The sequence below is a fragment of the Leptosomus discolor genome, chromosome 11 (genome assembly GCF_034619465.1).
Source record: "Leptosomus discolor isolate bLepDis1 chromosome 11, bLepDis1.hap2, whole genome shotgun sequence".
In the NCBI taxonomy this organism is placed as follows: domain Eukaryota; kingdom Metazoa; phylum Chordata; class Aves; order Leptosomiformes; family Leptosomidae; genus Leptosomus; species Leptosomus discolor.
In genome coordinates this window covers 258,926-271,141 of record NC_141401.1, presented here as the reverse complement: position 1 = coordinate 271,141, position 12,216 = coordinate 258,926, and the positions used below count along the sequence as shown (strand labels likewise).

The 12,216-nt window shown below is 44.9% G+C and overlaps 1 protein-coding gene across 1 annotated transcript in view; it reads right to left on the bottom strand.

Annotated features, from left to right (window-relative positions):
• Window positions 1–12,216, bottom strand: part of MAP1A (microtubule associated protein 1A) — a 62,441-nt gene that overhangs the window by 3,296 nt on the left and 46,929 nt on the right. The window contains exons 3-5 of the mRNA XM_086471591.1: window positions 11,696–11,778; window positions 10,895–11,035; window positions 286–9,148 (exon numbers count right to left, since the gene is read on the bottom strand). Coding sequence (XP_086327717.1) covers window positions 286–9,148; window positions 10,895–11,035; window positions 11,696–11,778 — 9,087 coding nt within the window. The remainder of the gene's footprint in view (window positions 1–285; window positions 9,149–10,894; window positions 11,036–11,695; window positions 11,779–12,216) is intronic.

The window sequence follows — 12,216 nt, the reverse complement described above, 5'->3', positions numbered from 1 at the left end:
GGTGAAACTGAATCTTGGCCTATAAAGTTCTGAACTAGGTCTCACAGCTCTGTCTCTCTTCAGAGGTGGTTGCATTTGGCTCTACGGAGGTTGAGAGTTTTCCTTGAGGATTTGATCTTTTTAAGAAGTGATTTGTGTGACAACCTCTCTACCTTATCACTGCTTATAACTTTTTATGCCTGACTGGGAAGTCTTGTTCTCTGTTCTGCTACATTTAACTCGGTGCTTTTTTCTCTCTGTGTTGGACCTAAAGAGAAAATGCATGCTTAAGGAAGAATTTCTTACCTGGGTTTGTTTTGATGCCATTAACAAGGCTCTTGCCAGGGTTGCTGTGACTACTCCGGGATAACTCATCCTCTGTGTGAGTAGGCTGCACCAGCGCACCACGTGGTTTGGGCTTCTCTCCTCCATCTCTTTCTTTTTTTGCAGTAACAGATTTTGGAGATTTGTCCGATGGCTGTTTCACAGGAGTGGGTGATCGTTTCCCTTTCACATCTACTTTCCGGGCAGGCGAGGAAGATTTGGGCTTGCTCAAAGGCTTCCTCACACCTTTGTTCTTTTCTTTTATGTCTTTCTTGGAAATTTTATCAGTTCTGCTCATGCTTTGCTCATTTACCAACATATCAGGGTCTACCATGCAGACGTCAGGGTGAGGAGGATGGGGATGGGGATCTACCATTGGAACAGGCTGAGGATCATGGCTGGACCTAGAACTGGCATGATGAGCATTCCCAACAGCTTTGTCCACTGGGAGGAAATCGGCATCCTCATCTGAGTCCATGTTGGCATCTGCTGTGATGGATGGACATTCTTCTGTCTCAGGCGGGACATCCGAGTCTGACTGGGAGGTTCCAGAATCACTCACTGATGTTGGAGGGGTTTCCTCCACTGTGGCACTTTGCATGGGGCTACTACCAGTGTGGGGTGGTCTTCCTTGCACTGAAGGATGACCATCCTCCTGTGAGAGGTCACTATCTTCAGAGAGCTCGTGAGGGCTCGGGTTGATGAATGAGGGAGAGAGCTCCCCCTTCCTGTGCTTGTATTCACACGAGGAAAATTTCTGTCCACAATCAAAACTGCCTCCTAAATGTGGCTCCATCTCATGGGAAGCATCTCCATGGTCCTCTGTTTTTCCACCCCTCTGCACATCTGGGAAAAAGGGCTGGAAACTGTGTTCAGGGGACATCAGAGAGGAAGGACGGCTTTGCCTCTCTGTGTCCTCTTTGCCTGCGCACGGAGAAAAACTGCCGTCAGAATCGGGACAAGTTTTTTCATCTTTTGCCTCTGCTGCATGGTATGTACTTTGGAAAGCTTGCAGACTGGTGCTCACCTCTGTTGGACCATTGGCTGTGGTTTCATCTTCATGGTGATGATGAGGAAATGATGTCAACACATCAGGAAGAGATGTCAGTGTCATCAGCTGTTCTGCAAATGGTGCCTTCTGCTCTGGACTGCTTACACAGGGTTGTCGTTGTTTCTCTGCAGAGAACGGTGTGGCCTGTGAACTCTGGCACTCCCTTCTGCATGGTGAAATGCTGTCACCCATGCCACTTGTGAAAAGAGAACCATGTTCTTCAGCAAACACAAAGTCTTTGGTTTCAGCTGTATGTGTTTTCACAGCGTTATCTGGAATCTGTGGAGACACATCCCAAAGACTCCTGGTACCTGGTTCTGCTCCTGCACCCGTGTATGTGGAAAGCATATGGGAGTAGAAGCTTTCTGCTGCAGTCGGTATCACAGGAGTGGTAGCTTCAGATGAAGGTTCCTCTGACAGGCTGGAAGAGTCATCTTTCAGCTGCTGTTGGGGCACAGATTCTTTTTCCACAGCTTTGGAGAACAACTTATCTTCTTCATATGGACTCAGTGGTGAGAATTTAGTAAAAGATGAGTCAAGGCTGCTGATTTTCTCAGAAACCTCCAAGTACTCATCTTTCTTCCCCTGGTCTGAAAGCAAAGCACAAGGAGCCTTTAAAGGAAGAGATATATCCCCGAAATGGCTTGCTAAGGTTTGCTCATGTCTGAACTTACTGGATGTTTCACTCTTTCCTAGCAGGGAGCATTCAAATCCAGAAGCGCTCTCCATCACTCTGCCCTCTAACGTTGGGCCCTTTTGGTATGCCTCCTCCTGTTTCCCAGAAGCAGATTTCAAGTGTGTGGCTTGCTCTTGGCACTCTGAGACCACTGCTGCACTTGGATAATCTGTGACACAGAAATGTGAGTCCTCTGTGGATTTTTCAGCAACTTCTCTCTTTTGTGAAGAATCTTGTCTTACACGGCACATTTCTGAAACCTGCTCATCTCTGCTTATGTCTGGCAGGTCACTGTAACCAGCAACATATGTCCCCACAACAGTGGCTGATACAGTTTTCCTACTTCCATATTCCTCTTTCCACTCTGGATCAGAGGGTGAAGAGGCAGTAGAACTGGGTGAGATGGACGCCTGACGCTTGCTTTGCTGAAGGGGTTCTGGTACGTGAAACTTGTCCATTGCCACGTGCGCATAGACTGTGCCTGCAGCTTCAAGAGGGCTGTGCAGTTTAGATTCCTTTTCGGACTTCTCCTTTGCGCCCTTTTCTAACTCTGAGTCACTCATGCTTTCTTCCCCTCGACCTGCTTTCTCATAGTATGTATCTTTGGGATTTGGGCTTTCAGATTTCAGGGACAGAGACATCTGCTCCTGGCTAGACAAAATGATGTTCTCATCTGAACAAGCAGCATCAATATAGGCAGCTGATTTTTCTTGGTAAAACGTGTCAGTCATGTCTGTTCGAGGGGCAAATGATGTGCTTGCAGATGACGGGTGCAGTTCAGAGTCCAGTTCTCCTGGCAAAGCAGAAGACACCTTCTGTTTTTCCTGCCCTTCAGATATCCTAGGCTTATCTGTTTCAGACAAGGGCAAGTATCTTTCGTGGACATCTGTATAGTCAAAGGCTGAATCTCCTTTATCTTTAGGGGATGCTGGAGATGACAACTCCTTCTCAGCAGAGGTATAAAGGCAGGACTCTTCTTCCTTTGCAGACACGTGAAAACTTTGACCTTTTTGAGAGATCAGTGCTGCTCCTGGCACCTTGTCAGTGTGACCTGGACTGTCTGCACCCTTGGGTGTGAAGGGGGAGGGTCCAATTCCAGACACAATTATCTTCTCATAGATGTCAGCATACTTGAAACTTCTTTCATCAGGGTAGGGAGTCGGTTCTCTTTCTTCTTGCTCTTGTCCTGAAGAACTGTCATCACCTCTGGGTCTGCAGACCCCTGCCTCATAGGAATAAGACTCAGGGGAGCTCCTGGAATAGATCTCTGGAGGATATGCCATTTGGCTGGCAGAACCTAGAGCCCCAGCATGGCCCATGGCAGCACTGCTTTTTTGACAAGGGCCTTGTCCTACAGGGGAGGGTGCACGCTGCCCTGACACTGCAGCACTTTCTTCTGGAGACACTGATGTATATTCATATTCTGCTGGTCCTGTAGATTGTAACAGAGTAGATGCTGCTAGCATCTGCTCTTTTCTTCCTGTAGAGTCATAAAGAGCCTCAGTGGACTTGCAGTCATCCTCTTGTCTTCTGTCTGACTTGTATTTACAGTCTATTTCCCAAGACAAACCACTGATGTCTGATTTCTTCTCTGTGTCCTTCGATGGGACTTCCTCCTGTGAAGGTGGCTTGCACTGATCTAACCTGTAGGGCCCTTCTGTTTCTGGTGTTGTGTCAATCTCCTTTTCCAGAGCGGTAGCTGTTACAGACAGGGGAGATGCTGTCAGTGCTTGGTCTAGTGACTTTGCATAGATATCTAGGACAGCCTTCTCCTCATCATCTAAGTAGGAGTAATCTTGTTTAGATGTCAACAACAATTCTTGCCTTTCGTTTCCAGTTAATGCTTTGGCCTGATTTTCCTCACCAGAAACGGAACGAGAAGACAGAGGAGAACTTTCCATTTGTGTTCTTTCTGGGAGAGCGATGTCAGCAGGAATTACTTCCACTTTCTTTGTTTCTGATGTAGGTTTGGCACTCCTCTGTGCATCTTTGTAATCACATGACTCCAACTTTAAACATTCTGCTTCTGCTTGAAGTAGCACAGGTTTGTCTTCATCAGGACGAAGATCCTCATCCTCCTCATTCAGTAACTGCCTTCCTCTTACAGTCTCTCTTCCTTCCTGAAGATACCCATGCACAGAGCCCCATGCTTCACTTTCTGCACTTCTCCAGGTGTGACTGCCAGGCACTGCAGCAGACAGGATCTTGTCCTCTCCCATTTTAGGAAGGGATTTTGCTTCATATTCTGGTACCTCATCCAAGAATGTGCTCTCTCTCTCTTTATCATATCTCTGACGCGTTCCCTGAGCAGGGATCTCTTCCACCTCTTCTGGAAACCACACTTTCTTCTCGTAACTTAAATCTTTCATGTAAAAGTCTTCCATTTCTGGAGATTTTTCTTCTTGAGCTTCCTTGAACCTGCAAGATTTTACACCCTCAGCAGAAATGTGTGAAAATGTTTTATCTTCAGCTGGGCTAGAGTCGGTAAAGTGTAAGCCCTTTGCATCTGGAGATACTTCCTGAGAGTCCAAGCCTGCAGTTCTTCCCCTAAATGGGTCCTTTTCTGCTGCAGAAAATAAACTGCTGTCATCTGGAGACATTTCTTCAGTTGAAGTATCTCTGGGTGACATGTCTTGAACTAAGCTACTTTCTGGGCAAGGAAAACATTTTGACTCTTCTTTCGTGAGTTCTTTGGCAGAAATTTTCAGTAATTTTTCATATGTAGCTGGGCTCTGATCTGTGAAATCCATGGACTTCACAGCTTCTGAAGGGAATTTGTCAGTGAAGTCAGACATAGTTTTTTCTTTTGCAGTTATCTCTTCCGTGAAACTAAGAGATTTCATGTCTTCTGGAGAAATTCCTTTAACAAAAGAGTCTGAAGAGACTTCCTTGCTGGGACTCTCAGTAAGAGAAATGGATTTGGTCTCTTCTGGAGAAATGTCTTTAATGGAAATATGAGAAGATTTTTCTTCTTCTGAGGTGTCGCCTGTGAAATACAGCAGTTTTCTTTCTTCAGTAGTCACTCCCTTAACGGAAATATCTGAGGATTTTTCTTTATCAATATTTTCTTCTGTAAAAGAAAGTGATTTGGTGTCATCTGGTGAAAATTGTGAAGATTTGTCACTTTCAGATTTGCTTTGGCTTGTGAAATGTGGAGGATCCACATTTCCTAGAGAAGTATCTGTGGTAGAGAATGGCTCAAAGGACAAGTGTTCTGAAAATCCCGTTAAACTTTCTGTCATGGTTTTAGTTCCTTGCTCTTTTTCTGGCACCAGAAACACATCTGTGCTGGGATGGGGCAGCATGGGACGCTCCTCCTCCTCCCCTATCACCACTGTGTCCTGCTTGTGGTAGGAGAGCCAGAGCAGCTCCTCCTTCCCCACTGGTTCTTCCTGCACCTCCTCCCCAGGAGACACTGGAATGTCACTGCCCAAGACCAGCTTGTGCTGTACAGCTCCAGGCACTTCTTTTTCATGTCTGTATTTAGCTGCAGATACCTCGTCTTCTCTGAGAGGTTCAGCCTTGGCTCCCTTCCCTGCAACAAAAGCTTGGCCTTCCAATTTCTTGGCAGCAGCATCTGTTTGTTTTTCAAATAGATCTGAATCTACTGTTTCTAGTTTTTCCTCCACTGGAGACTGGTGGAAAGGTGTGTGTCCTGCACTAGTGGGGCCAGATGGGGTGGGAGAGGCCATTTTGACTGTACTGTCATCAGGACTCATGCATCGTTCTTCAGCCTCTGCAGAGTCAACCTGGGAAAACGGTGTTTCTTCAGTGGATAAGGGCAGACCAGAAGCTTGCATCACTTCTGTGGGAACACTGATTAACACATTATCAGGACATCCTTGATGAGCAAGCATGGGGGCATTGTAATGCCCTCTGAGTTTCTCAGGCATTTCAATATTTGGAGTCCCATCATCTTCTTCCTCTTCATCTTCTGCCTCTTCATGAAGATCCTTTTTTTGAGCTTCCATTTTTCTCTCTCCTTCTGCTAGCGCATGGAAATCTTCAGGGGGTGGAGATTTAAAACATTTGTCTTCCTCCAATGATGATGTGGGAGAGATTGTGCCAGCGGAGGGAACATAGTCGAGACCTTGGGTTGCTTCGGTCCGAGAGGAGGGCATGCTGTTTACTGTGTCTAGGAGTAAAGAGCTTTTCCCAGTCTCTTCTGTTTGTGGTGCTGTTATAGATGCAACAGATTGATCTTCTGCTACTGAAGTTGCAAAAGATGAAAGCTTATCACATTCTGTAATGGAGGTAGCAGAGGATATGTGTTCCTCCTCAGCTAGGGGTGCTGCCACAATGTTTGTAGGATATGCCAGGATTTCAGACTCCTGGCCAGCATAGCCCTTGGCTGAAAGGTCAGCAGTAGGCATGGCCTGTATTCCATGTATTGCTTCAAAAGAGCCTGGGTGGTCAGGAACAGAAATGTCATAGGCGTTGACATCATATTTCAAGTGTGGGATCCTCTCTTCCTGTTCATCATGTATTTCTTCATCAGAAATGGTCTGCTCTGTTTCTGAGTAGCCTGGGATAGTTTCATCTTGGATATATGAAACATGTTCTGCTGTTGCTCCTGGTGGGGCTGGCAGACTGCTCAGATTTGACTCTTCCTTTGCTATGTCCTTTCCAAGTAACTTGTTTTTCTCACCCATGTCACTAAATTCTTTTTCCTTTTCTGTAGTGGTAAATATCTTGTCCTCCCTCTCATCCTGACTCAGCTCATAGAAGTCTCTGTTCTTTTCCACCTTCCCCTCTGCCTTCATCTGTTCTTCCTTTTCTTCCAGTTCTGCCTTTTCTATCACATCTTCTCTCTTTTCCTTCTCACCCTCTTCCTGTGCCTCTGCCCCCTCAATATACTTTTCACAAGTCTTTGTTTCTGCTTCCCTCTGTTTTCTGTCCAAAGAGATTTTCTCCTCTTCCTCCCTTTCTTCCTCTCTGAATGCTGATGCCCAAACACCCTTTGCTAGGAGGTCCATCTGTGATGATACCTGTTCTTTGTCTGGAAACAGCTGAACTTCCTTGTCCTGTTCAGCTTTTCCCTTGCAGTATCTCAGGTCATGATTTTCATCTATTCTTCCTCTTTCATCCTCTATTTTTGCAGCATGACCTGCTCTCAGTTCTAGATGATGGACTGTCTTTTCCTCTGCTGATGATTCTTTTTCCTTATCAGTACTAGTTATGCCCTGATCAGGAATGTTTGTTTTCAAAATTAGATCCACTTCAAGGCAACTCTGAGTAATGATGTCAGCAGAGTCTTTTATCTCTGTTTCAGGTACTCTCATAATCTTATCACTAACCTCAATATCAGACATTTCTTGAGTCACCTGCAAGGCCCCTTTCTCCTCGTGCTTCAGCTCCTCAAAGTCCTTTGTAAGATCTTCTGGTGAAGACAGGACTAACCTCTGTTCAGCTATGGAAGTCTCTCCTGGCTCCACCTGTACAGGTGCCTTCTCCATTGGTGATGTCTTCAGGTCAGCAGGTACTTCTTTTTCAGGTTTGGCTTTGATCTTTTCAGTTTTCAGTCTGCCTGGAACTTTTGCCTTGTATAATGTTTTTCTTACTTCTGGGGTAAATGGTTTTAAGTCTGGTTTAGAAATTTTTTTGGGCTCTGGTTTGGTTTCTTTCTTTTTATCCTCTTTCTTTGAATCTTTTTTTTCCTCTTTCTTTCCATCATCTTTTTTTAAGTCCTTTTTCTCCTTCTTAATCTCTTTCTTTTCTTTGTCTTTCTTCTCCTCCAGTTTGGACACTTTCTCTTTGAGATGCTTTTTTCCAACCTTGTCTTTTGCCAGTTTTCTTTTCTCAGCTTTAAGAACATCACTTGTTTCTGTCTTTATCTTTTCATGTTTAACAGGTTTCTCAGGAATTTTCTCTGAGTGTTCTTTAACCTTTTTCTCAATTTTAGCATCCTTTATGACTTCTGTTTTTACCTCCTTAATCCCGTCCTCAACTGCCTCTTCCTTCTTAGCTTGCTTTGTTACAGATGGCTTGGGGGAAGATTTAAGACTCTCTTTACTGTCAGTTCTTTGTTTAATTTTGGTCTGCTTCAGCACAGGTGGGGGTATTCCAGAAGTGATATCTTTCTGAGTAGCCACTGGATACCTCAGAAAATCCAGGTGCTTGAGCTTCTCAAGACCTTCCAGGATCTTATTTTGAGGAGCATTTCCAGGAAACAAAACCCTTACAATTTTCTCTGTTGGGCTGGCTGGAAGCCACACCACTAGGGCTGTGATGGATGTGAGATAGGGAACAGAAATTTCACCTTCCTTCCCACTTGCGAGAATTATGCCAGTCTTTGCTTTACTATTACCAGCCCATTTTTGCATTAGAAATTGCATTTCTTTACTGTCCTTGACAGGATTCAGTATATACATGTCTAGCTTACCTACTCCCATTTTGTGGAAAAGTGTGATAGGTTCAATGGTACTGCTCACCACCCTGTAGAGAGGCTCTGATTTAATGCCTAGTCTGTTGAGATACTGCAGTGTCAGACAAGCTTCTTCGATGCTCCTCTTTACTTTCATGGATGATTCAGGCATCTTCAGTTTTTCAGGAACATTAAAAAAAACCACCCCTAGCTCAGGAGAAATTAGGTTCTTCATCCAGTCACTGTAGTTGGTAGAGCCCTGGGATTGTTCCTCCTCTTGCTCAGCAACTTTCCTCTGCAGCAGCCCATTGATGCCAGGTAGGTTGTCTGCACCTATGTGGGTGAGCAGGATTGAGTCAATTCTATCCAGGTGCCTCACCAGCTTCCAGAAGCAGGATTTCCTGTCAGAGCCACCGTCCACAAGTATGTTAAACCCATTGACAGCAAAAAGAGCAGAATCACCTCTTCCCCCAGGGAATATGTAGCAGCAGGGTTTAGAAAGCTTCAGAAAGCCCCCTGAGGTGGGTGGCTCCAGGAGATCAAATGGAGATGGCACGTCAACTGTCTCAGAGACGTATTCTGCAAACTCAGACACCCCATCCATTTCTGGCAGAACTGGATCAGGATTCAGCTTCAGATTAATAATTTCCTGAAATCGAGGATGCCCAAGGTTGCTCCAGTCTCCTTCTCCCAAGCACGACACAGTGAGAGAGGCCTTGATATCTGAATCAGTGTTGCTAAGAATCTGGGTGACCTAACGAGACAAGCACAGATAAATAAAGGTCAAATAGAGCTCTGAGATCAATTCAGCACTTAAAAAAAAAAAAGTAGTCAATGTAGAAACACTGAAGACACCATGAGCACTTTACTGACAGGAAACACTGGGGATAGATTAAATAGTCCAAAAGCCCGTTGCAAAGAGATGCATGGGGCTATGTTCTGCCCTCTTTTGAAATTCTTAATGTTGATGGGCTGTTATGCTTCCTGTTACATTGGGAGTGCACAGTAACAAGACCTCAGGAAAGAAAACGAAAGCAGGAACCTCCTTGTCCTCTTTCCTTACTTTTCCTATTTAACCTGAGATATCAGTCCCTGGCTTGGGCTGAAAAGTAGCAGTTTCTTTTTGATTTGTGAGCTCTAACCCTGAGATACCCTTTCCAATGCTAAGCATCATTGTCTGAACTTATCCTCGCTCACTGGCTACTGACTGATCAGCCAGCACTTTGTGCAGTTTTAGTGCCATAGGACTTCCTCTTTTATTCAGACTCATTTTCTTTCCTGGGGCCTATTTTGAAAGTCATGACTCCATCTCTGATGCATGTGTCTGGGGACATGCTACATGATTAATAAGAACAACTAAGGTCGATAAAATTTTCAAGGCTCCTTAGAGCTATGCCGAACATACTCTGAACAAAGAAGCATTAAACCTCAGACTTCCTAAGTATCTGGAATGAGATTAGTACACTCCTTTACACTGTGTTCTCTTGCTTAGACAGCCCTTACTTGACTAGTTAGTGTCCAAATAAATGGATATCAGAAATAATTGAGAACAATCAGCCTAAAATAAATGAAGGTGGGCAGATTTGATAATGTAGTTACAGCAACAACTGTGTCAACTGTGAAAATATCAACCAGCCATTCCTGCAGCAATTGTACATTCACTCAGATGAAGACATTCCAAACATCTGGCAGATCATGATCAGTGGAAATAGGGCTTATCAAAAACCGAAGCAGCATAGCTATGTTGGCAACGAGTGCCAACAGAGAGTTTAAAGCCTCTGAGGAAAGCTATAGTACACCTAGCTAAGATAATTAGGATTGGGGCAGAGGTTCAGAGACGTCCTATAAAGTTTTCAAGATCCCACTGGACAAAGCCCTGAGCAACCCTGTAAATTCAGTGCTGACCCTACTCTGTGCAGGAGGTTGGGCCGCAGACCTCTCAAGTGCCCTTCCAACCTCAATGATTCTGCAATTCTACAATTAAATAGAGATATTTGCAGTTATTTAATCATCATGTAGTTACTTAATCAGCATTTAGTCATCCCCTCATCATCTTTGCACACCCCTAGTGAACACTCTGAACCTGGTGAACAGCTTATGCTTACTGGACTGACTGTGAAATGAAGAGAAATACCCACATTTACTAGGGTGATGATTGTCTCTGTTGGCTGTTTTTTGGAAGCTGCCCACAGATATTTTAAGACCTGCTTTAAAAAATTTTGAGTGTCTGCCCACTGCAGAAACAGTATGGAAGGTTATTTCAAGCTGAGCACTTAAAAGTGGAATCATGCATGCCTGCCACCTTGGAAAACTTAAGCCAGGGAGTTAAAGCAAGATGCCCAAGACTATAGCACAAATTATTTACGGTGTGCAATTTTTTGCTGGATTTCAAGCCCATGCCTCTGTGAATCTGCCAGCTGAAGGAGCAGCGCAGGCTGCATTGCTCTATCATGCACTTGGTGAACAGGAGAGGACATGCTGGCTTACTGCTCGCACTCACCTCTGGGTCTGAAAGTATCTCAGCAAACTTCTGGTAAGTGAAGGTCCCTGTCTGCAAGATCAAGTCTCCTTCCTGGTCTGAGCTTTGGCCACAGAAGATCAGTAGTTTGTGGGCTGATGAATCACACACCAGTGAGCGGACCTGTTATCATGAGACAGAGTGCTGTAGTCAAAAAGTTATCTGTATTCCTCACCAGCACCCAGAAACCCCATCACACGGATAAGCGATACTTACGCATTATTCACACATAGCCAAAACATAAGTTTTCTACATACAGGAGAGTAGGTTATTGAAGAGGGAAGACACACAGCTCCATGTCCCTCACAATTCACATTGAGAAAGTAGGCCAATGCCAAGAGAAAATGTTTGGCAAAGCACTGCCACGTAAGAAGTTGGTACATTTAGGCTCTCATCAAACTAGAATGCTTAAGGTTCAGAAGCCCTCCACCTTGTTTTCTAGGAAACTCTACAAGCTCCTGAGAAATCCTTAAAATCAGGCAATTCTAAGGCACTAAGTCTTACAGTAAGCAGCTCATTCCTAAAGCGCCAGCACACAAGAAACCATACACTCTTTTGTGTGTTTCTTTGTCTAGCAGTAAATTCTGCCACAGAATACTGGTAACTGCATGTAACTCGTGGGCAAGATCAGAACACTTGGCCACTTCACCACACCTTGCAGCAGACTGGCAGCATGTTCAAACTCTCCAGAAGATGCAAATGATGTGTGATGATCACAACCCTCTATGTCAAGCAAGGGCAGAGAGCTGATGTGGAGAAAACCCGCTAGCATCTGCTCCTCACCTCAGACACGATGCTGTCCACATTGGGGTTTACCAGGATCACTGTCTCCAGGGTATCACTCCGATGATGGAGGGTTCTTTGGCCTGGGGAGAGGCAAGGAATTAGCACGGGAGAAGCTGGTGAGGCAGTATCTGCCTACCGATGTTTCAGCCTCAAAAATTCCACTTCAGCATGGGTTTGCAAGGCTTCAACATGCATTCTAGACCCAATTTAATACCTCGGTCTCGTAGAACAAAACAAACTCTTCAGTAACAAGGAAAAAAAAAAAATCCTAGGTCTGGATCAGCACAATTTGCAACTCAACCCCAACACGTTCTGAAGTCCACAGTGCCAGGCATATCAAGCTGCCTGCTTGTGCTAGACAGCTGTGCCCCATGAATGCTGGCACAGACCAATTACTCCCTCCAGACAGAAGTATTGTGCCTCATTGCAGTTACCATGAAGAGGTATCTCTGGATGTTGTCCAACCCTTAGTCACCATGGGGCTCTGTGAGCCAGCTGGTGCATGCCAACCCACCCCT